Raw genomic sequence first — 27321 nt, forward strand, 5'->3', positions numbered from 1 at the left:
AGAGAGAGAGAGAGAGAGAGAGAGAGAGAGAGAGAGAGAGAGAGAGAGAGAGAGAGAGAGAGAGAGAGAGAGAGAGAGAGAGAGAGAGAGAGAGAGAGAGAGAGAGAGAGAGAGAGAGAAAAAAAATTGCAATTCAAAACAAGGGGGATTGAGGAGGTCCTACGAAATAAGGAGACAGTGGGGAGTCACAGCGGCTCGAATTGGGTGTGTACACGTGACAACGAGACCAGTACTGGAGCCGCACCCCCCTTAATGTGTAACGCTGAGCCCCTTTCCAAGAGCAGAAAGCAGTAGAGGGTGATCTCCTGATCAAAGTATAAGTACTCTACAGGTTTTGGTTGGTTGTGTGGTAGGGACGTACGCACTCGATCTACAACGAACGTAATATAATGTTACTGAACCTAACCCTAACCTAACCAAATCTAAACTAATCTATCCTTAACTTAACCTTAATCTAGTCTAAACCTAACCTTAACCTAACCTTACCCTAACCTTATCCTAAACTTAACCTAACCTTAAGGGGGCATATTCATGTAAAATTAAAAGTGGTTCAATTTGCTTATAAATTTTTTTATGAAATGGTTATAGAAAGGGCTGCAGCTGGTCCAAGTTTCATCATCACACCCTAAACAGAAAAGGAGAAAAGAAATAAACAACGAATTATGCAACGAATTTTCAAATAGTTTCAGGGAACACATGTGCCAACTAAAATCATTTCTATAACACTCAGATATTAAAATAAGCACATAATAAAGGATTCTAGTGATCAGTTTTATCAAAAAAGTGTTTAGTGCAATAATATAATTTTTCAAAGTTACCCTACTAAAAAAATATGCAATATATGATATTTATAAATTTTTATAAAATCAACAAATAGACTTTGGACTAAAATGTCTACTAGAGTCTGTAGAAGTACAAACGCTACATATAAAGTGTAATTTGCATGTAAATCGATTAATAAATGAAAGCTCTGAAGTAATTTGAAGGTGTAAATTACTTTCCAGAGTAAAATAAAGATCCAAGTTCGGCCACCTGTAGCTGAGCTTGACTTCGACAGATTTCGTTCATAATTGGCACCCTTGCAGATAGGCATCCATTGAGCAAGGTGTGCAAGTTTCATGCAAATCCCTTGATAACAAACGAGAAAAAAAATTGGCAAAAAAAAAAGAAAAAGAAAAAAAAATTTAAATATAAATATATTGAACATACATATTACAATTATTACAAGAGTTTGTGCTTCTACAGCACATAGTAGACATTTTAGTTGACACATGTGTTCCCTGAGATTATTTGAGAATGTTGAACATTCGTTGCATAATACGTTGTGTATTTTTTTCTCCTTTTCTATTTAGGGTGTGATGGTGAAACTTGGACCAGTTGCAGCCCTTTCTATAACCATTTCATAAAAAAAATTATAAGCAAATTGAACAATTTTAATTTATAACGATATTTTTTTATATGCCCCCTTAACCTAACCATGGATAAGGAGTAAATAATAGTACTAATTACACAGTGGTGTTGAAGTGATTACCTCTAGGGTACCTCCACCCAGACAATAGGTTGCAATATTTCTCCAGATACAAGATCCAGTCAATTTACTTGTACAGGGCCAAGTAAGTAGTTGCAGTGACACACTAGTGTACGTTCCACTTAACATGCACTATTATATGTAGACACACACACTCATGCCTACCAGAGTCATTCCTGCAACAAAGTTGTTCGGAGCAAACAGCAAGGGAGCCAGGCTGGTAGAGAGGGTCCATGTGAGTGTCAGCCAACTGCAACACCTTCAGCCTTGGCGCGCCATCCTGCAGAATCCGGAGAAATGTCTGGCTAACATTATTAATTCTTTAAAAGTTGTAACAACGGGACAAGAAATGGTTAGGTATGTAGATGATGGGACACAATATATGTGCGTGGAATAAGGAACTAGATTTAATTAGAGAAATTGTGTTTCCTCCTGTGACACAAGCGTTGATGGAAGTTCCTTGTGACACAAGAGTTGTTGGAAGTTCCTTGTGACACAAGCGTTATTAGAAGTTCCTTGTGACACAAGTGTTGTTGAAAGTTACTGTGTGTGACACAAGCGTTGCTAGATGTTACTGTGTGTGACACAAGCGTTGGTGAAAGTTACTGTGTGTGACACAAGCGTTGGTGAAAGTTACTGTGTGTGACACAAGCGTTGGTGAAAGTTACTGTGTGTGACACAAGCGTTGCTTGATGTTACTGTGTGTGACAATAGCATTGGTGAAAGTTACTATGTACTCATCTAGTTGTGCTTGCGGGGGATGAGTTTTGTCTCTTTCGTCCCGCCTCTCAACCGTCAATCAACTGATGTACATATTCCTGAGCCTACTGGGCTCTATCATCAACCCGTCCTCTTAAAAATAACGTCACTTTTGGCTGGTATGCGCACTATGGCCAAATTTGGACGTAATTTAAAATGAAATCGACTCACAAAAGTGACGTTCTGTTCCGTTTTCTATTTGAGTCGTCCGGCTTACGCGCAGAGGTTATAAGAGGACACTTTAAATTATCGTTTTTCATAACGTTTTGAAACTTTATGAGAATTTCCTGCCCACCTAACCTATCAGAGGACCCTTAACTTACTGGTGTTGAAAAAAAAATCCCAAATTTATTTTCAATTTTTTTTTATTTTCAAATTACGTCCAAATTCGGCCATACGGACAAACGGCCAAAAGCGACGTTCTTTTTAAGAGGACAGGTTGCTATCATACCTATATTTGAAAATGTGTATGGAGTCAGCCTCCACCACATCACTTCCTAGTGCATTCCATTTATTAACTACTCTGACACTGACAAAATTGTTTCTAATGTCTCTATGGCTCATCTGGGTACTAAGTTTCCACCTGTGTCCCCTTGTTCGTGTTCCACCCGTGCTGAAGAGTTTGTCTTTGTCCACCCTGTCAATTACCCTAAGAATTTTGTAAGTGGTTATCATGTCTCTCCTTACTCTTCTGTTTTCCAGGGACGTGAGGTTCAGCTCCTTTAGCCTTTCCTCGAAGCTCATTCCTCTCAGTTCCGGGACGAGCCTGGTGGCATACCGCTGAATCTTCTCTAACTTTGTCTAGTGTTTAACTAGGTATGGACACAGGCTGGAGCTTGTGTGACACAAGCGTTGCTAGATTTTACTGTATGTGAGAAGCGTTGCTAAATGTTACTGTGTGCGACAAGCGTTGTTGGACGTTCCTGAGACACAAGCGTTGTTGGAAGTTACCGTGTGTGACACAGGCGTTGTTGGAAGTTACCGTGTGTGACACAGGCGTTGTTGGAAGTTACCGTGTGTGACACAGGCGTTGTTGGAAGTTACCGTGTGTGACACAGGCGTTGTTGGAAGTTACCGTGTGTGACACAGGCGTTGTTGGAAGTTACCGTGTGTGACACAGGCGTTGTTGGAAGTTACCGTGTGCGACATAAACGTTGTTAGAAGTTACTGTGTGTGACATAAGCGTAGGTAAAAGTTACTGTGAACTCACCTAGCTGTGCTTGCGGGGGTTGAGCTCTCAAATGACAATAAAATGGTGTACAGATTCCTGAGCCTATTGGGCTTTATCATATCCACATTTGAAGCTGTGTATGGAGTCTGCCTCCACCACATCACTGCCTAATGCATTCCATCTGTTAACTGCTCAGACAACGAAAAAATTATTTTTAATGTCTCTGTGGCTCAATTGGGTACTCAGTTTTCACCTGTATGTTTCTTGCCTTGTTCATGTTCCACAAATCTATAAATATGTAAATTCTTGTTTTTTTTTTTTAAATCGGTAATCTCCGAAAGTTCTTCACCGATTGCTTTGAAATTTTCACACAATGTTTCATTTACATCCGAGCGGGTTTTTATATACATACTATATAGATGTCACGTCTGAGACGAGAAAAAATACTTTTTTTAAACTGTTGTATTTTATGGGAGGAAAATCTTCGAAACCTCTTTACCGATTGCTTTAAAATTTTGACACAACGTGGCATTAGAACAGGCGCATGTTTTTATATTCTTACTGTATACATGTCTCACCTGAGAGAGGGAAAAACATGTTTTTTTTATAACAACGCAATCTGTTAGACGTAAGAGCAACACACGCATAATCCCCGAAAGTTCTTGATACGATTGCTATGAAATTTTTGCACAACTTTCAGTTTAAATACACGCATATTTTTATATATCTACTATATAGATGTCACACCTGTGACAGGTAAAAACATGCTTTTATGAAAAACAGCACCATCTGTTGCACATAATAGAAACACACACAATACTAAATGTTACGATTCCGTTTCAATGTTTCCGATTGCATTGATATATTGAATTTTCATAGATTTTCATTTATTTTCATTATGATTTAATTATTTTGTGTGACATTGCGTTCGAACTGAGCTGTGTTGTTTACCATACCGTTCATTTCATAAGTATAGGTATAGATGTCAAACCTGTGACAGGTAAAAACATTCTTTTTTAAAGAAACAGCACCATCTGTTTCACGTATGAGCAACACACGTTATAATAAATATGTTATGAATTCATTTCAATGTTTCCAATTGCACTGACAAATTGAATTTTCATTGATTTTTATTTATTTTGATTTTTATTTATTTATTTTGTGTGACATTGCATTGGAATTGAACTGTGTTGTTTACCATACCGTTCATTTCGTGAGTTTAGTTTAATTTTTATTTTTTTCATTGTTTTTATTTCGTTTTTTTTTTTCAACTGTTGTTTTATATTTTAATGATGGGAACATCAGATCATTTGATGCTCAAATTTTCTGATGGGAACATCAGATCATTTGGGAATGCATCGGACAATGGAGTGAGGAATGGTGGGGTGGACGAAGGGACGGGAGTGGGGGATGGTGGGGATGACGAGTGGACAGGGAAGGGGGTAGTGGTGGGGAGGACGAGGGGAACGGTGTGGTTGGGGATGGTGGGGACGAGGGTACAGGAGAATAAAGAATGGTTATCTTCTCTTGAGGTTATCTTGAGATGATTTCGGGGCTTTTTAGTGTCCCCGCGGCCCGGTCCTCGACCAGGCCTCCACCCCCAGGAAGCAGCCCGTGACAGCTGGCTAACACCCAGGTACTTAATTACTGCTAGGTAACAGGGGCATAGGGTGAAAGAAACTCTGCCCATTGTTTCTCGCCGGCGCCGGGGATCGAACCCAGGACCACAGGATCACAAGTCCAGTGTGCTGTCCGCTCGGCACCCCAAGTGAGGAAAACAAGGGAACAGGGGAGTGGGGAATGGTGGGAAAGACGAGGAGATAGGGGAGGGGGGGTAGGGAATGGTAGGGAGGACGAGGGGATGGGGAAGTGGGAGATGGTGGGGAGAACGAGGGGACGGTGGAGTGGGGAATGGTTAGGAGGATGAGGGAACAGTGGAGTGGGAGATGGTAAGGAGGACAAAGGGACGATGGAGGGGGGAATAGTGGGGAGGACGAGGGGATGGGGGAGTGGGGAATGGTTGGGAGGACGAGGGGATGGGGGAGTGGGGAATGGTTGGGAGAATGAGGTGATGGTGTAGTGAGAAATGTTTGAGAGGACGAGGGGACTGGGAAGGAGGGAATGGTAGGGAGGACTGGGAGACAGGGGAAGGTTGCTGTGGCTTATCAATGCACCAAAAGCAACGCGTGGCCGGATACCGCTAGTGCTAAATATTTTGTCATTGTCCACCATGTCAATTTATTTGAGAATTTTGTAGGTTGTTATTATGTCTACCTTTACTCTTCTGTCTTTCGATGACGTAAAGTTTAGCTCCCTGCTTGGGCTGGACGGTAGAGCGGCGGTCTCCCTTCATGCAGGTCGGCGTTCAATCCCCGACCCTCCAAGTGGTTAGGCACCATTTCTTAATCCCAAATCCTTATCCTGACCCATTTCAAATGATATATAGTCGTAATGGCTTGGCGTTTTTCCCCGATAGTTCCTTTCCCTTAGCCTTTCCTCGTACCTCATACCTCTCAGTTCCGTTACTAGTCTGGTGGCATACCTCTGGATCTTCTCTAACTTTGTCTTGTGTTTAACTACGTATGGACTCCAAGCTTGATCTACATATTCCAGGATTGGTCTGACATAAGTGGTATACAAGCACCTGAATGATTCCTTACACATGTTTCTAAAAGCTGTTCTTATGTTGGCCAATCTAGCATATGCCACTTATGATATTTTTTTTATGTGGGCCTCTGGGGACGGGTTCGGTGTGATATCAACCCCCAGATCTTTCTCTCTGTTTGCCTCTTGCAGTATTTCACCTCCCAGATGGTACCTTGTGTTCAGCCTTCTGCTCCCTTCACCAAATCTCATTACTTTACACTTTCCTGAGTTGAACTTCAGTAGCCATTTGCCAGACCATTCCTCCAGTTTGTCCAGGTCGTCCTGTAATCTCTGTCTATCTTCATCTGCCTTGATTCTTCTCATATTTTTTGCATCATCAGCAAACATTGAGAGGAATGAGTCTATACCCTCTGGAAGATCGTTTACATATATTAGAAACAGAATGGGTTCAAATACGGAGCCCTGTGGAATGCCGCTGGTGACATCATGCCACTCTGATGTTTTCCCCCTCACAGTTACTCGCTGTTTCCTGTTGCTTAGATACTCCCTTATCCACTGGAGCACCATACCTTTTACTGCCTGTTGCTCCAACTTTTGTAAAAGCCTTTTATGGGGTACTGAGTAAAAGGTTTTCTGACAGTCCTAGAAAATGCAGTCTGCCCACCCTTATCTTTCTTGCCTAATTTGTGTTGCTTGGTCATAGAATTTTGTTAAACCTGTGAGGCCCGATTTACCATCTCTGAACCCATGCTTGTGGTGGTGTGTTACAAAGTTATTTCCCTCCAGATGCTCTACGAGTCTTTTCCTTACGATCTTCTCCATCACCTTGCATGGCATAAAAGTTAGGGAAACTGGCCTGTAGTTCAGTGCCTCTTGCGTCTCCCCCTTTTTGTATATAGGGCCTACATTAAAGAATGCAAAGAGGAACTTTGTGACCCACTGTCAACCATATTTAATAAATCAATAGAGTCAGGCAGAGTGCCAGAGTTTTGGAAAGTTGCTAATGTGATACCAGTTTTTAAGAAAGGAGATAGATCACTTGCGTCTAACTATCGACCAATTAGCCTAACGTCTATTGTGGGAAAGTTACTCGAATCTATAATAGCAAATAAAATTCGTCTTCATCTTGAAAAACATAAATTAATAATTGAGTCGCAACATGGTTTTATAAATGGCCGTTCATGTTTAACAAATTTATTATCTTTTTATTCTAGCATAGTTGAGGCAGTTGATAGTGGTAAGGATTGTGATGTTGTGTACCTTGACTTTAGCAAAGCTTTTGATACAGTGCCACATGAAAGACTGATTAAAAAGATAGAGTCTCAGGGTATTGGGGGTGCTATATTAAGCTGGATTAGGGCATGGCTATACCAAAGGAAACAGAGATATTCATTGATATTCAGCTAATAGTTCTCTATTTTCTACATTCATCCACGTTTCGGTAAGTGCAATAATATCTATTTTTTCTGTGCAGACAAGAGCATTTAATTCGTTAATTTTATTTCTTAGACTTCTACTGTTAGTGTAATATACCCTAAGTGAATTGTTATTTTGAGGCCCTTCTCTTTCCCTGATCATTTTGCCAATTCCTTTCTCCCACAAACACATACTTTTATTACCTCCTTCTTCCAAATCAATTCCCATACCTCTATCTACTAACAGTTTAAACCCAAACAAACACCTCTAACCACTTCTTCCAACGAGTTCGCAACAGCAACAACCCCAGCCCTCGATAGATGCACCCCATCACGAGCATACATTTCATTTCTTCCATCGAAGTGTTCCCAGTTGTCTATGAAAGATATTGCATTTGATTTGCAATATCTTTCCAGCCGGCAATTGACACCAATTGCCCTCGACATCCATTCATTTCCCACTCCTTTTCTTGGAAGAATGCCACATATGATCGGGTTTCCTCCCTTGCTCTTAACTAATTCAATGGCTGTCCTGAATCTCTGTATTAGTTCCTCACTCCTAACTCGCCCAACATCATTACCCCCTGCACTAATACAAATAATGGGTTTGTTTCCATTTCCCGTCATAATATCATTCATGTTTCCAACAATATCACCAATTCCAACTCCCGGATAGCAAACCCTTAATCTGTTCCCCCTATCTCTGGCACAAAACGTTGTCTAAATACCTCACCTGGGAATCTCCCACAACCAAAATTCGCTTCGATTCTCCCTTTTCCTTTCGAGCAGTTTGAGGGACCTGCGCTTCAATGCTCCTCGTTGCTTTGCCTCCTCTTTGAACAACAGATTCACCACAGCACTCGTCCTCTAATACGTCAAATGCGTTAAAAGTCATTAGGTGTAGGCTATTAGTTGTCGGTTTTGCCAAGGTCTTCTTAAGACCCCTGTCTTTCACAACTTGCCAAGACGATGTCTCCTTATTACTGGTCCTGTCAGTCCTACATAATGAGGTCCCGTCAACACTGGCCTCCTCCTTCGTTTCCTCCCGAAGTCTCAGCCGTCGTACCTCCTCCCGCAGGTAATCTATCTCTGCTCTCAGAGCTCCAACCAGACTCACCAAATCCCTCACTAATCCTTCCATTATTGCAATAATAATGTTACTAGAATCGGAGCTCCAGCTAACACAACCTTTCCAAAACAACCTTAACACAACCAAAATAACAATTCACTTAGGGTATATTACACTAACAGTAGAAGTCTAAGAAATAAAGTTAACGAATTAAATGCTCTTGTCTGCACAGAAAAAATAGATATTATTGCACTTACCGAAACGTGGATGAATGTAGAAAATAGAGAACTATTAGCTGAATATCAAATATATGGATTTAAACTATTTCACACAGATAGATATATTAGACGAGGAGGTGAAGTAGCCATATATGTTAGGGACAATTTGAAATGTAGTCTCAAAGAGGGAATCAAAACAGAGCCACACACAGAAACTATTTGGATAGAATTAAACGAAAAAGCTAATAATATTATAATAGGAGTAATATATAGGCCACCAAATTTAGACAGAATGGAAGCAAAGCACCTATGGGATGAAATATCTAGAGCATCTAGATCTAACAGTATTTATGTCATGGGTGACTTTAATTTTAGCGGAATAAACTGGTTGAACAAAACAGGGAATAGTGAAGCAGAAGATTTTCTAGAATTAATTGACGATTGCTTTCTTACGCAACACATTAAGGAACCAACACGGGAAAATAATATTTTAGATTTAGTGTTAACTAACAGGGAAACGCAAATTAATGACATCGAAATAGGGAGTGAGCTAGGGAGCAGTGATCACAAAGAAATCAGATTTAGCATAGAATGGAATAGACCAGTAGGAGAAAATTCTGTTAAAGTGCCAGATTTTCGAAAAGCTGATTTTAATAGCCTAAGAAATTTTTTGGGTCAAATTGATTGGAAAGTCTTGGGTATGGGGTGTGGGCCGGTCTTGGAGCGAGACATGAACCCAGCGATAGGTGACTTAAATGGGGATTTCGATGTGGATTCAATATATAACTTATTTAAGAATATTCTAAACAAAGCACAGGAACGTAGTATACCATACAAATTGAATAGATCGAATACTAATGACCCAAAGTGGATAACAAAGAATTTGAAGAACCTTATAGGTAAAAAGAGAGCTTGGTACAAAAAGATTAAAAGTGGGGAGGTCACTTTAGAACAGGAATTCGTACAACTGGTTAGAAATGTTAAAAAAGAGATAAGGAAAGCAAAAAGAAACTATGAAGTTCGCATAGCAGGGCAAGCAAAGACAAATCCTAAAGGGTTTTTTTCAGTTATATCGTACTAAGACTAGGGAAAGGATAGGTCCATTAAAAACTGAGACAGGCCAAATAACAGATAGTGATGAAGAGATGAGTAGTATTTTTAATAAATATTTTGTATCTGTATTTACTAAAGAGGAACTTAACAATATGCCTTCAGCCGAACAAGTCTATGTGGGTGGGGACGAGGACAGGTTGACGAGTTTAGCAGTTACCAGGGAGGATGTTCTTAAACAAATAGTAAAACTCAAACCAAACAAATCCCCAGGGCCGGATGAAGTGTTTGTCAGGGTGCTTAAAGAATGCAAAGAGGAGCTTTGTGACCCACTGTCAACCATATTTAATAAATCAATAGAGTCAGGCAGAGTGCCAGAGTTTTGGAAAGTTGCTAATGTGATACCAGTTTTTAAGAAAGGAGATAGATCACTTGCGTCTAACTATCGACCAATTAGCCTAACGTCTATTGTGGGAAAGTTACTCGAATCTATAATAGCAAATAAAATTCGTCTTCATCTTGAAAAACATAAATTAATAATTGAGTCGCAACATGGTTTTATAAATGGCCGTTCATGTTTAACAAATTTGTTATCTTTTTATTCTAGCATTGTTGAGGCAGTTGATAGTGGTAAGGATTGCGATGTTATATACCTTGACTTTAGCAAAGCTTTTGATACAGTGCCACATGAAAGACTGATTAAAAAGATAGAGTCTCATGGTATTGGGGGTGCTATATTAAGCTGGATTAGGGCATGGCTATACCAAAGGAAACAGAGAGTTAGTATAAATGGAATCATGTCAGAGTGGGAAAATGTTGTAAGTGGAGTGCCTCAAGGCTCTGTCCTGGGACCTCTGTTGTTTATAATATATATAAATGATTTAGATTCAAGTTTGAGTAGCAACATTTGCAAATTTGCCGATGATACGAAAATCGGTAGGGAAATTAATTCGGAGGAGGACTCACTATCACTTCAAGTTGATCTAGATAGGGTTTTGAATATGGTCAAAGGATTGGCAGATGCAGTTTAATGCTGATAAATGTAAAGTTCTGAGGTTAGGTAATGATGATAGAGTTACAAGATACGAGCTTGATGGTGTTGAGATTGCGAAGTCGGATTGCGAAAGGGATCTGGGAGTTATGATTAGTAAGAATTTAAAACAAAAGGATCAATGCATAAATGTTCGTAATAAGGCAAATCGGACACTTGGATTTATTAATCGCAGTGTTAGTAACAAGACACCTGGTGTGGTTCTCAAGCTATATCTTGCTCTAGTTAGGCCCCATTTAGATTATGCAGTTCAGTTTTGGTCGCCATATTATAGAATGGATATAAATTCACTTGAACGTGTCCAGCGTAGGATGACTAAGTTAATTCCCCAAATTAGAAATCTTTCATTTGAAGAAAGATTAACAAAGCTTAAGTTGCATTCACTGGAAAGGCGAAGAGTTAGGGGCGACATGATAGAGGTTTACAAGTGGCTGAATGGACATAACAAAGGGGATATTAATAGGGTATTAAAAGTATCAACACAAGACAGAACACGAAACAATGGGTATAAATTGGATAAGTTTAGATTTAGGAAAGACTTGGGTAAATACTGGTTCAGTAACAGGGTTGTTGATTTGTGGAACCAATTGCCGCGTAAGATTGTGGAGGTTGGGTCCCTCGATTGTTTCAAGCGCGGGTTGGACAAGTATATGAGTGGGATTAGGTGGTTATAAATAGGAGCTGCCTCGTGTGGGCCAACAGGCCTTCTGCAGTTGCCTTTGTTCTTATGTTCTTAACCTTTCACTGTGACTGCACCTGACTGACTGATCTATCTCCTTTCTTAAAAATTGGTACCACATTAGTCACCTTCCATGAATCTGGCATTCTGCCTGACTCTATTGATTTATAAGAACATAAGTCTTATGTTCTTGTGTCTGATACTTTTATATACTGATAAACGGTCTTGTGTTGATACTTTTAATACCCCTATTAATATCTCTTTGTTATATCCATTCATCCACTTGTAAACCTCTATCATGTCACCCCTAACTCTTCGACTTTCCAGTGAATGCAACTTAAGCTTTGTTAATCTTTCTTCATATGAAAGATTTCTAATTTAGGAATTAGTCATCCTATGCTGGACACGTTCAAGTGAATTTATATTCATTCTATAGTACGGCGACCAAAACTGGACTGCATAATCTAAATGGGGCCTAACTAGAGCAAGATATAGCTGAAGAACCACACCAGTTGTCGTGTTACTAACGCTTCGATTAATAAATCCCAGTGTCGTATTCGCCTTTTTACGAACATTCATGCATCGATCCTTTTGTTTAAATTCTTACTAATCATAACTCCCAGATCCCTTTCGCAATCCGACTTCGCAATCACAACACCATCTAGCTCGTATCTTGTAACTCTATCATTATTACCTAGCCTCAAAACTTTACATTTATTAGCATTAAACTGCATCTGCCAGTCTTTTGACCATTTTAAAACCCTTTTTTGATCAACTTTAAGTGATAGGGTGTCTTCTTTCGTGTTAATTTCCCTATCGATTTTTGTATCATCTGCAAATTTGCAGATGTTGCTACTCAAACCTGAATCTAAATCATTTATATATATTATAAACAACAGAGGTCACAGGACAAAGCCCTGAGGTACTCCACTAACAACATTATCCCACTTTGACTTAACCCCATTTATACTAACTCTCTGTTTCCTTTGGTATAGCCATGCCCTAATCCAACTTAGTATAGCACCCCCAATACCATGAGCTTCTATTTTTTAAATTAGTTTTTCATGTGGCCCTATATCAACGGCTTTGCTAAAGTCAAGGTACACAACATCACAATCCTTACCACTATCAACTGCCTCAACTATGCCGGAATAAAATATTAGCAAATTTGTTAAACATAAACGGCCATTTGTAAAACCATGTTGCGACTCATTGTATTTGAATTGTATTTGCAATTATTGATTCAAGTAACTTCCCACAATAGACGTTAGGCTAATTGCTAACTTTTTATTCCAGCATAGTTGGGGCAGTGTTTACGAGGCAGCTCCTATCTATAACCACCCAATCCCACTCATATACTTGTCCAACCCGCGCTTGAAACAATCGAGGGATCCCACCTCCACCACGTTACGCGGTAATTGGTTCCACAAATCTACAACCCTGTTACCAAACCAGTATTTACCCAAGTCTTTCCTAAATCTAAACTTATCCAATTTATACCCATTGTTTCGATTTCTGTCTTGTGTTGATACTTTTAATACCCTATTAATATCCACTTTGTTATGTCCATTCACCTTCGCAGTTGAGATTGCGAAGTCGAATTGCGAAAGGGATCTAGGAGTTATGATTAGTAAGAATTTAAAACAAAAGGATCAATGCACGAATGTTCGTAATAAGGCGAATAGGACACTGGGCTTTATTAATCGAAGCGTTAGTAACAAGACACCTGGTGTGGTTTTTCAGCTATATCTTGCTCTGGTTAGGCCCCATTTAGATTATGCAGTTCAGTTTTGGTCGCCATATTATAGAATGGATATAAATTCACTTGAACGTGTCCAGCGTAGGATGACTAAGTTAATTCCCCAAATTAGAAATCTTTCATATGAAGAAAGATTGACAAAGCTTAAGTTGCATTCACTGGAAAGGCGAAGAGTTAGGGGTGACATGATAGAGGTTTACAAGTGGATGAATGGACATAACCGGGGGGATATTAATAGGGTATTAAAAGTATCAACACAGGACAGAACACGAAACAATGGATATAAATTGGATAAGTTTAGATTTAGGAAAGACTTGGGTAAATACTGGTTCAGTAACAGGGTTGTTGATTTGTGGAACCAATTGCCGCGTAACATTGTGGAGGTGGGGTCCCTCGATTGTTTCAAGCACGGGTTGGACAAGTATATGAGTGGGATTGGGTGGTTATAGAATAGGAGCTGCCTCGTATGGGCCAATAGGCCTTCTGCAGTTACCTTTGTTCTTATGTTCTTATGTTCTTATTTAGAAATCTTTCATATGAAGACAGATTAACAAAGCTTAAGTTGCATTCACTGGAAAGGCGAAGAGTTAGGGGTGACATGATAGAGGTTTACAAGTGGGTGAATGGACATAACAAAGGGGATATTAATAGGGTATTAATAGTATCAACACAAGACAGAACACGAAACAATGGGTATAAATTGGATAAGTTTAGATTTAGGAAAGACTTGGGTAAATACTGGTTCAGTAACAGGGTTGTTGATTTGTGGAACCAATTGCCGCGTAACGTGGTGGAGGTGGGGTCCCTCGATTGTTTCAAGCGCGGGTTGGACAAGTATATGAGTGGGATTGGGTGGTTATAGATAGGAGCTGCCTCGTATGGGCCAATAGGCCTTCTGCAGTTGCCTTTGTTCTTATGTTCTTATCATATATTGCATAACTCTCCAGATGCTGACAGACCACACTGCACATGTATCTCGTGGCTGGGAGACAAGCAGAATACCGTCTTAGGTGCAAACGTAGATTATTCGGCCATAAATAGTCTTAATTAAGAGAATATTCTGGCATCCTGAAACAAGAACACAATGCTGCAGACGGTTTCCTTCGAGCAATAGGTTGATAACTAGTAGTTTCGCCAGAGCCAAAATGAGTTTAAAGAATTGTGTTTCTAATATAACATAAATCAACACCATTTCTTTGCCTTTAGGCAGCACTATATGAATCATACATGAATAACCAAAATAACAGTCGTTGTTTTTTGATAAATCGAAATCCTGACATGCCTTTATTGGTTCTTGAGACGAAGGTTTGCAAGTTGTCATGTACATATTCCAAAATTTTCAGATTGTCACTTTAAGTGTCGAAGATTTGGCTGAAAATATGAAATTTTACTGTACCATAAAAACTTACAGAAGGAAATGAAGAAGGAATATCATGACTACAGATGGGGTGATTAAGTCTAATTTTATAAAACGTGAGATGAGGTGAAAGTTGCTGGGTGAGTGATGACAGAATACTGTATATCTAACCAAAGATATTCAAACGTATTGTTACAAAAATACACAAACTAGCACCTTAATATTCTACAGATGTTTGTTAGTTGAATTTATATTTCATAGCAACTTTATTACATTTTATATGCTTCATATAGTCATAACATTAATATCTTAGTTTAACGCTAGAGCCCGTAGCAAAAATGGCACTTGATGTTGACATAAATCTATTTAACTGGTCTAAATAAAGAACATATGCATGAAACATACGTCAGGAGGCAGTATAGGCTGGACTGGAGGCTTCTGTCCCTGGATGGTGAGTGTCCACTGCCTGGAGGGGCTGGAGGAGGTGCACCCCTGGCTGGTGAGCACCTCACCACAGGCGTCACTGGCAGTCACGTTGTTGGTGCTCAAGATGTGGTACGCGATCGGCTGTGGAGAAGTCACCATATTACTCGCAAATATTAACAAATATATTGAATGTTGTAAAACATATGTATTGATAGTTCAGTATAGCTGTGTCAGTCCAACAGAGTGTACTCCTGAAGATATCACGTTGCTGACAAGTCGTCGAAACAATAAAAATGGAAAGATTAAGTGATTAGTGTCTCTTCACCTACTAATTGGTAGAAGATATTTGCATAGAATGGAAAATATTCAAAAGAAAATGAATAATGGCAGGTTTTAAGTTCATGTCAACTAAGACCCTCTGCTCTATGGTACCCATGTAAAAATTTGCAAACAGAACACCTGGAGGAGAACCCATGGCAACATCATCTACTTGTTTATACATGTGCCCATCGGGACCCCAGATGGGTGCCTTTTTAGTGCAAGCATCGAGTAACTTTCTCAGTATGCTCTCTGGTATGTCCATAGGGGTACAAGCCAGATCACTATACATTCTGTCTATCATCATCCTGCTTGTTTCGTCCACAGGGACGTTGGTATACAGCGACTCCACATCTAGAGAGGCTTTCATCCCTGGGGCCCGTGCTTCCCGTAATAAGTCAACAAATTCCTTTGGAGACGTCAGGCTAAAAGTACAAGGCACATAAGTACAAGGCTCGTCATTATATGGGTATGGGTATCTGGCTGATGATTGGCCGATGTGGGTTTCAAGGTTTGTGGGTCTTGATTCTGATATTTTGCTATTGTTAGGCTCCATTTAAATTATGCACTTTAATTTTGATCGCAATACTACATAAATAACATAAATTCACTTGAATGTCTTGAGCGAAGGATGACAAAGTTAATCCCACAAATTTGAAACCTTCCATATGAAGAGAAATTGAAAATTTAGGGAATGAACATTCCCAAAAAAGCGAAGAGTGATATGGCAAGTGTACAAACTGATGGATGGGCATAACACGGCGGTTAATAAGGCATTAAAATATCACATATAGCCTGGGGCACGAGGCTTCCTCCAACATAAAAATTGCAATGTCTAAATATACCATAGCAAGAATTTCCCGTTCACTTGAAGCTACTGCACATAATATTTATAACAATACAATTTTAAGTGCTGCATTGCTATGGCCTCATAATCTGACCACAATATATCTGGGAGGGAATGATATAATTCTATAGACCAGTCCGATCTATTATTGTGAGTTTAAGGTTAATAATTGATTCAATTTGTTACCACGGATCTGTAGCTCTCTTTATATTAATAGAACAGAAACTATACCAAGTAGGAAACCCCCAATGATATAGATGTGGTATTATATAATAAGGTAACTAGAACTATAAATTATATACCATACAGAAGAGTCAAATTAAATGTCTATTTTCTACAACTTAATGCTAAACAATTTAGAGAAAATGTGTCGAGACAGAGAGACTTCACATACAGTGAAGTACATACACAGTGAACTACACATACGTGGTGAACTACATATACAGTGACGTACATACACGGTGAACTACATATACAGTCACATACATACACGGTGAACTACATACACGGTGCACTTTTTTTATTATTATTATTTTCTACCACAGACGTGGCCACACATTTACAATGCTAACCAGAATATATTCATTTTCTTCTGTCCTCCATGGACAGGGTTAGAGAAGTGTTAAACATATAGTTCAAGGGTTTATTGAACAATCAACCACAGAAGGTGATTCGGTGCTTTTAAAATGCTAAGCTAACCTACATACGTAAAAACATAGATACACAGATTTACGTATGCCCTACATAAAGTGTTCGATGTGTCTTTTACATAGTGTCATTAATGTTCATTTACAAAGGTGAAATGTAATTCTGATCAGCTTCCATACATACTTTATACATATACATACACACACACATACATATACGTACATACGTACGGTGCACTACACATACAGTAACGTGCATACACGATGCACTACACATACAGTGACGCACATACAAGAACATACACGGAGAACTGCATATAGAGTGACCTACATACACAATGAACTACACATACACGGTGAACTACATACAAGGTGCACTACACACAGAGTGACGTACATACAAGGTGCACTACACATAGAGTGACGTACATACAAGGTGCACTACACATAGAGTGACGTACATACAAGGTGCACTACACATAGAGTGACGTACAGACAAGGTGCACTACACATAGAGTGACGTACAGACAAGGAAAACTACACAAACAGCGACGTACATACACAGAGAACTAAATATACTGTGACGTACATACACAGTGAAATACATATACAGCGATGTACATACACTGAGAACTACACGTACTGTGACGTTCATACACGGAGAACTAAACATACACAACATACAGAGTGAACTGCACATACAGTTACGAAAATACATGCTGAACTACACATTCACGGTGAACTACACATACAGTGACGAACATACACATTAAGCTACACATACAGTGTCGAACATACACGGTGAAGTACACATACAGTGATGAACATACAAGGTGAATTACACATATAGTGACGAACATACACGATGAACTATACATATACAGTGAACTACAAATACAGTGACTCACATACACGGTGAATTACACATACAGTAACGAACATACACGATGAGCTACACATACAGTGACGAACATACACAGTGAACTATACATACACGATGAGCTACACATACAGTGACGAACATACACAGTGAACTATACATACACGGTGAACTACACATACAGTGACGAACATACACAGTGAACTACACATACAGCGACCTACATAAATGGTGAACTACATACACAGTTAACTACACATACAGTGACGAACATACACGGTGAACTACATACACATTGAACTACACATACACATTGAACTACACATACACGGTGAACTACATACACATTGAACTACACATACACGGTGAACTACATACACATTGAACTACACATACACGGTGAACTACATACACATTGAACTACACATACACGGTGAACAGCATACACAGTGAACTACATTTACGGTGAACAACACATACAGTGACGAACATACACGGTGAACTACATACAAAGTGAACTACTTATACACGGTGAACTACATACATGGTGAAGTACTCATACACGGCGAACTACATACACGGTGAACTACACATACAGTGACGAACATACACGGTGAACTACACATACAGTGACGAACATACACAGTTAACTACACATACAGTGACGAACATACACGGAGAGATTACATATTCAGTGACGAACATTCACTGAGAACTACATATCCATTGACTTACATAGACTGTGAACTACATGTACAGTGACGAAGATACACGGTGAACTACACATACTGTGACGAATATTTACTTTGAACCACATATACATTGACTTACATACACAGTGAACTATATATACTGTGACTCATATACACGGTGAATTACATATACAGTGACTTACATACACGGTGAAGTACAAGAAATAAGTTTATAAATGGAGCCAAGTAAACATATAGTAATCTTCACAAGGACGTACATGCACATCAGGGTTAGTGACACATGTTGGCAGACATAAAAGGGACTGATAATCCAAACGAAGCAAGATGCTCTAACAACACAGGAGGGGAGTGAAGAGGACGAGAGTCAGCAGGATACTGACAGCGACCATAGAGATGAATCCTCTGCAGTAGAGTTCTGAGTAGCCGACGGTGGTGAAGCAGATGTCGATGGCCTCCTCTACCAGTGTCTCGTACGCCACTCCTGCCGCCAGCTCCGCCTGCAGGAACTTTAGAGCCAGCGCACACTCCAGGCACCAGACACCGTCTGCCGAGCAACACACAAGTAAGTCATCATCAATGTCGAATGTTGCCCCTTGTTATTACTCTTTACAACGTAACTTAGTTATGGAATAAATTACTGAATATTTTAAAAGTTACTTTTTTCTCTGTTGAACATTGTTTCTTGGTCCATTGAAGTGTCAGAGTTACAATAACCAGGTAAAATAAACATTTCATCAAATGACTCAGAGAATCTTCTCGCGGATATTGACTTACACATCACGGGCATGCACAGTCTCATCCATAAATCTTTTTCTATTTTGGATACACGAATTGACTTGTAAAACTGGTGACTGGGTGTCCATGAATAATTATAGATTCTGTATTTATAGTCCATGGAATATGCACAGAATATACTGAATAATAATGGATTATAATGAAGTATCCGTGTTACATTTATGTAGTAAAAATTATGTTCTAAAATACGTTATGTTTTCTAATTGCAGTAGGCATCCTTCAGTCTCGGGAGACTATGGACTTGCGCTCTGGTTGCTCTTCAGGGTGCAAAGCCTGGGTATGTCGATATGGAGGAGAGGCTGTTGTGGGAACCGACCTGTGAGATTTATATTTATTTAAATTATATGAATTTATATAGAATTTATATTTACGTTAATTTATATATTTCGATAGCAATTGGTATGATGTTAAGTGGACTGTATTTCTGCAATATTTCTCATAAATCGATCCTTACACATTAGGGGGGTTTATATTAAATTTATATATATGCAGCTAATCAAACTACAGTATTAAACTATATATATTAGTATATAAAATTGGGGTTGCCTTATCTTATTGTATGGTAGGCTTAGTGCACCAGGTATAACTAGGATGTAGACACCAAATTATCCTCGTGAGAGGCTAGCTTCCATCACTCATAGTAACTGATGTACCAAGATTAATTCTTGCATCCTCTTCTTGTTCCTGTCAAAGTGTACTAGCTGTAAAGCTGGAATCCTGATATATGACAGCTATATCAGAGAAAACACTGTATATTATATAACATAAGGACCAAGGCTTAATTACCTGTGTTGAGTCGATCGTTCGTGTCCTAACTGGAATTAATCATATCTACCTAACATTACTGGCCAATAATGACAGATAAGATTTCGGAAAGACACTTCCCTTGTGGTTGTTGACAGCGTGTTGATGATGGTAGAACACAAAATTTGATCTCCATAACACTTCGTCCAAGAGAATTATAGGAGCGGAATTTGCTCGAACGACTCAGTCTTAACCAACAATGCCTGAGCTCTTCACCACCACTGACGCCTTGGCTCACTTTGTCCAGATGTCAGTAACTGATAGAAGGGTCACATTTACTCTATTTTGATACTGATAATTAAGTTAATTCAAATGAGATGTTTTTATGATATTAAAAGTCCAAAGACTACTGTATTTAAGAATAATTCCCAACAGAATAGCTTGTGAATTTATAGTACTATGTGGCAATGATATATCGTTTTCTATTGACAGAAAATTCCACTACAAGCTACGTTTTCTATGGGAACTTGTGTATACAACGGCAGCAGCAATATTATCTGCCTATTGTATGTAATATTATTAAATGGTGTCGGGTTTTCCGACAGCTGTTACCCATGCAGCAGGTCCCCCCCCCCATTTCTCCACATTGCTGAAATTATCCAAAGGAAAGGCAAATGCCAATACGCATGGTTCCAGCATCGTCGCAGGAGCTGCCAGAATGAGGCCGTAGTCTACAACGAACTGCCTTAGGGGCTCCAACTCCGGATTTTTCCTCGAGGTTGACTCCTGAAGCCTTTCCCAACAGAGGGATATGGCCGCAAGGCAGCGAAGGTTTAGAATCAGGGGTTTCCCTTCCCCTAGATGAGTTGCCTTCCCAGGCTAACGAGTCCCATCTACCCCATATTTTCTAATATAGAACATTTTATTTAACGTACCAAGGGACGTATTGCAAGAAGCCGTTTTTTTGGGTATAATAATAAATGGTGTCAATTATGTATAAATGATAGTAAATGTTTCAAACATTTTTATTGGTGAGAGTGCTTCATTCCGTTTTCAGGTTGATGGCGTATATGCTTTTGTTATTCGTTTTTATTTCATCATATATTTATATAGATATTTACACAATCATAAATACACTTTTACACCAGTAAATTGAATTTTAAATGCCAAATATAATTTTTTTTATAGAAAGATTTTGCATATCCAACTTTCTGACATGAATGAAATGTTTGAAATTATATGTGGAGAGAGAGAGAGTGTGTGTATCAGTAAAATACTAAAAACAGGAAAGATCACTAAAATACAATCTAGCATATATTAGCGTATAATTTGTAGGTAAAATGCATTTGAATTTCCACGTGAACAATGAATCAAACTACAAGTCAACTCTATACCTTATTTGGTAGATGTATTCTATTGAAACTATTAAATTTCAATATGTAAATGCTGGTGTTTTTTTCATCTACTTTAGCGTTAGCCGAATTTTCTCATTTTAGAATCATTTATATTCGTCATAGGATGTTCAATTATATGATGTACATATACATGTATGATGTATATATATACATCATATATGATGTATATATATACATAAATATATATATGATGTATATATATACATAAATACATATATGATGTACTAGTATATTTTGGTAGCAGTCTTTCTTGTAAACATATGTTGTTGAATATGACCGAAAAGGTAAGATTTATAATTCTAACACGAATTTTCTCAATATTTCTTATGTTTTTCTTCACTGTCGGTGGTAATGGAAATATCAATTCTCCAAAATTCATTTTTATTTATGGTCTGACGCCTGAACGCATTTCGTAATGGTTTATTACATTTTCAAATACTTAATTTACACAAATTCATCGTACTTATATTCTATTGGGTGAGGTGAACAAACTTGTGACAAACACAAGACAGAATACGAAACAATGGGTATAACTTGGATATGAGAACATAAGAATGGAAGTAACTGCAGAAGGCCTATTGGCCATAAGCTCCATAAAGCTTCAACCCAGTCAACATGACTACACTAGAAAAAACTACAATACGGCTGAAAAGCCTACAATGTTACTTAACAGAGTTAATTAATCAATGTGACAGCTGGACAGAAACAGACCCAGTTGGTGTCATATCGCTGGAAATCTCAGCAGAGATAGCTAACCAGCAATTCAAGCACATACAAGAAATTATTGAGCTGTGCATAAGTACAATCTATACCAGTAATATTGATCTAGATGAAATAGATCTAATCATGTCTGGCCTAGCCTACTTTGAAGACAAAATTCAGGCCAGGTTAATTTACTATAAAAAGATGCTTGTAACATCAAATGTTCTTGCTGGGGCAGGACATATTTATGGCACACCTACACCCAAACAAGCACTCAGTTCAGATGAAATACATGAGCTAACTCAAAATGAGGAGAGTCCTCCAATCATATCTGACCCTTACACAGGATCAACAACTGAAGTTCAACCTTCATTTTCTACAGTGTCATCTAACACAACTTCACATAAGAATACATTAATCGAATCTGAACAACTTTCAGAGAGCTCAGCTCTATATTCCCTGAATTTTATAAATTCAATACATGAGGCTACTGAATTAATAAGCCTCCCATATGAACCCAGTAAACCAAGTGAAGCTGCAGATGAAACTCCAAGTGAAGCTGCAACAGCCAGTGAAACTGAAACAGAAGATGAGGAAGCAGCTGAACCTGCAACAACAGCTGAAGCTGGAATAGAAGCTGAAGCTATAGTAAAGGCTGAAGCTGAAATAAAAGCTGAGGCTAAACAAGAAGTCTTAAGCAAAAGTAGTGATGGTCATAATCACTCAAACCAGCCTCTTAGGGGTGATGTTGAACCCATTAGCATCAATCAAGCCACCCAGCTCCATAGGGCAAGTGCTAACAATGAGAAGATTATCATAAACCTCGTACATCAATTACTAGACTTATCTCAACCAGAGCAATCAGTTGACTCCTTATAAGCTTTTAGTTTTCAACTTGAGTCATTGTTAAGTTCCTTCAGTAAGGAGGTGGATCACCCCATTGTTGAGTGGATAACTAAAATTATTATTCAGAGAAAATTGACTGGTGAGGTACTCAATGAATTGTATTTATACCAGAATGGTAATGTCCTGTCAATGCAGGATATATTTACAGGTTTGTGTAATGTGATCAACTGTCAACAAGTAAACCAGGCACTCAATGCCTATTCTGAACCAACAGTTACTGTACCCATATTAGGTTCCTTACCTGAAACTTCTAAAGTGACACAGTTATTAGGTAACACGGGTACTAATATTCAATGTAATAACAACAGGTTAAACACTGATTCATCAGTAAGACCTAAGAGCACCACAAGTGCTGCCAAGAGACCCAAGAGTCCAATAAGTACTCCCCTAAGAGCCCAAATGCTCCTAAGAGTAAACCAAACACTTCCACCCCAAGTTGGAACAAACAAAACAACAAGCAAATGCAAACAGCAAAACCTTCACAACCTGTAGTTGCAGTTTTACCTAAACCGGTGACCCCTAAACGAACTGTAGGATGGAGATTATGTTTGTTTTGCAATCAAAACCATTCTTTGTACTAAAGTACTAATTATCCTAATAGAGATACCCGAGTCAGAGGACTCAAACAGTTACACAAATGTACTAGGTGTCTCAAATCACATAATGTTAACAGCTGTGAAACTCCACTGAACACCTGCAATAGGTGCAGAAGAGACAGAAATCATGCTGCACTGTGCAAATTTGTCAAAAATTATTTTAATCATAGAATAGGAAGCAAAGAATCTACACAAGTAGAGTGTTGCAAGGTGCGAGGAGTTTACAGAGTAATTTCATCAGCATCTCAAGTGGATGCAACTTTGCCCACTGCCACACTCCAAGTAAAGAATAAAGGAGCCAAGATCACCACTTGTGGTCGATTTGATCAAGGATCCCAGAGAACTTTTATTACTCAGAAAGCGGCAGAGGCACTTAACTTAAAACCTATCACACAGGTAAAATTAAACCTGTCAGGGTTCATAATAAATCGAGGACCCCAATATTATTCAGTAGTTCGACCGCTCGTTTGTCTAGGTGGTTATGCCAAGGCTTTCCAAGCTATTGTTGTAGATGAAATACCATTTGACCTAAATATTAAGGGTCTAGGATACCATCCTCTTTTGTTCGGTCGTGTTGGTCAAGCGGTTAAGGGATCCTGTACGCCAGCAGAGTGCTCCTTGCAGTATGGGTTCGATTCATTTCTGCGGTGTGAGTTTTCAGTTGCATATAGTCCTGGGGACCATTCAGGCTTGTTCGCATTTGTGTTCCTCACATGTGCCCCAAAGAATGAGGTGATTTGATAAAATACCATGCCCAAGATTACTAACCGAGTGCTGGCAGGGGCATGGATATAGCCTCGACTGCCATCCTCTTTTGTCCGGTCGTGTTGGTCGAGCGGTTAAGGAATCCTGTACGCCAGCGGAGTGCTCCTGGCAGTATGGGTTCGAGTCACTTCTGGGGTGTAAGTTTTCAGTTGCATATAGTCCTGGGGACCATTCAGGCTTGTTTGCATTTGTGTTCTTCGCGTGTGCCCCAAACTATGAGGTGATTTGATAAGATACTATGCCCAAGATTACCACCCGAGTGCCAGCGGGGGGGATGGCAAAAGCCTCGGCTACCATCCTCTTTTGCCCGATCATGTTGGTCGAGCAGTTAAGGGATCCTGTATGCCAGCAAAGTGCTCCTGGCAGAATGGGTTCGAGTCACTTCTGGGGTGTGAGTTTTCAGTTGCATATAGCCCTGGGGACCATTCAGGCTTGTGTGTGTGTGTGTGTGTGTGTGTGTGTGTGTGTGTGTGTGTGTGTGCAATTGACGATTACTAAACACTGATCATTTTTATGCGAAAAAACCACAAAGAAATGGGGAAGTGAGATGAACGTTTTGGCCTGTTAAAGCCGTTGTCAACACCAGACTCAATATATATATATATATATATATATATATATATATATATATATATATATATATATATATATATATATATATATATATATATATATATATATACATATATATATATATATATATATATATATATATATATAATATATATATATACATATATATATATACATATATATATATATATATATATATATATATATATATGTATATATATATATTTATATATATTTATATATATGTTGTGACGGTAACGCGTTGGTGTTCGGCTGTTTAAGGCTAGGGGTATGGCCTCGTCACATAGTTATAAAAAAAAATAGAAAAACTGGAACTTCGTCTGTGGTAAGGTAAGGAGAAGACACACAAAACACAAGTAAACTTTAACAATGAAATTTTAATTACGTTAAATAAATCAAAACATGAAAATAATGCACAAACAAATATGTATAATAAAATCAATGAATCAAAATAATAAGAATACTTAAATGACACAATGAAAGTTACGTTAAGGCAAAATAATAAGAAGTGCAACACAAAAGTTAAGTGGGAGGTGCTGGAATATTGGCTTAAAGCCACCACCTCTCTCAGTACACGCTAGAGTCTAGCTGGGAGGAGTGCTGGCTACGAAAGCACGGAACATTCTGAGGACTGATGTTGGGGCGACCCCAGACATCAGGTAGTATTGGGGGCGAGTGCAGGTGCAGCCAGACCGGCGACCAATCAGCGGAGCCGTAGCGATCAACGGGTAGTTTGGTGGTTGGAGTTCGAACAGGTGGCTGGATGCATACGTTTCTGCTCACCCTGGCAAGCCTTGCTGGTGTTGTTGGATATTTCTTCCATAGTCTTTTATATAATTGTGACGACGTAATTATGAAGGGAAGAGCAGGCTCAATCTCTTGAAGGAGATTATTGTCACAACTCTCCCCCGAAGCCTGCGGTTCTGGAAGAAGTACGTCGTTATGTGGTGGAGTAATGGATGGAGTTGCTTCTACTTCATAAACTCTGGAGAGATCATGGGCTAAGATGTTGTCAGACTCTCGGTATAGCGTGTCTCCAGGTTGAATTTCTGCAGTTAGCAAGCCCATAGTAGAAGACGTTGAGATGAGAAGTGGGCGTGCTGCAGGAGGTGTAGGGTGGTGTGGTCCGTATTGATGGTGGACCGAGCACTTTTCAGGTGTGGAGTGAAGTGCTGAAGCTTCAGGATGAGGAAGAGTAGCTCCTTGCCAATTGTTCCGTCGTTCCTTGTAGCAGTAGTCGCTGACAGGTGAATTCTTCTCGCCTCGTTGCTGCATCACGACACCACCCACGTCGGTACCATTGGCGTCGACATGGAGGATGAAGGGCTTATCTGACGAGGTGAGAGTGGAATTAGAAGAGGGCATAGGAGCACGATTATTATCCTGAAAGCATTTGGGAAGATCATTAAGGATTTTGGAATTAGAAAGCGCCGACTCCTTGTCAGTGCTTTCGGGAGAAGAAGCCGGGATGGTCTCACTGTGGAGGTAGGGTTCTGTGAAGGTAGAACAATTAATCAAGACAGTGGGAGGAGTACCATTATATTGCTTCAGGAGGTTGACGTGGCACAGCTGGGTCTTCCGCCGCCTATCTGGAGTCTCTATCACATAATTATTATTATTCCTGCACTCTTTGACGCAGTAGGGTCCTGAAAATCTGTTTTGTAAAGGTGAACCTGGGATAGGGAAATAAGCAAGGACGAAGTCTCCCGGCTTGAATTTTCTTACTTTGCTGGTCTGGTCGTAATGAGTCTTCATTCTCACCTGGGCTTTCAATAGATTATCATGGGCAAAGCGGTGGACTCTCTCTAGAATGTGCTGAAGGTTTTGAAGAAACTGGGGCACATTCCGATGCTCACTGAAGGTGGCATCTCTGAGAGAGTCTTTGAAAGCCTTAAGGGGAGTACGGCACTTACGGCCGTAGAGCATCTCATAAGGAGATACTCCTAGGGACTCATTGGGGAGACTTCTGAAAATACACATTATTAGGTCAATCTGCTTATCCCAATCCTTTGAGGTTTCACTACAAAACTTTTTCAAGAGTGCTTTGATGGTCTGATGACTACGTTCAAGAGAACCCTGTGAAGCAGGATGATAGGGGCTGGATAATACCTGTTTGATGTTGAACTCCTCCAGTGTCCTTTTGAAGAGATCACTGGTGAAGTTGGTGCCACAGTCACTTTGAATCTCCCTGGGAAATCCGTATTGAGTGAAGATCTTCAATAGATGTTTGATAACCGTAGCAGCCGTGATGTTCTTCACTGGAACTGCTATGGGAAATCTGGTGGTAGGACACAGGATGGTTAGGATGTA

The 27321-nt window shown here is 39.3% G+C and overlaps 1 protein-coding gene across 1 annotated transcript in view; it reads right to left on the bottom strand.

Annotated features, from left to right (window-relative positions):
* The window catches only part of LOC123750485 (sphingomyelin phosphodiesterase-like), a 179155-nt gene that overhangs the window by 95890 nt on the left and 55944 nt on the right, over positions 1 to 27321 (bottom strand). The window contains exons 4-6 of the mRNA XM_069319558.1: positions 18875 to 19038; positions 15069 to 15230; positions 1694 to 1808 (exon numbers count right to left, since the gene is read on the bottom strand). Coding sequence (XP_069175659.1) covers positions 1694 to 1808; positions 15069 to 15230; positions 18875 to 19038 — 441 coding nt within the window. The remainder of the gene's footprint in view (positions 1 to 1693; positions 1809 to 15068; positions 15231 to 18874; positions 19039 to 27321) is intronic.

Source organism: Procambarus clarkii, chromosome 93, assembly GCF_040958095.1.
Source record: "Procambarus clarkii isolate CNS0578487 chromosome 93, FALCON_Pclarkii_2.0, whole genome shotgun sequence".
Classification (NCBI taxonomy): domain Eukaryota; kingdom Metazoa; phylum Arthropoda; class Malacostraca; order Decapoda; family Cambaridae; genus Procambarus; species Procambarus clarkii.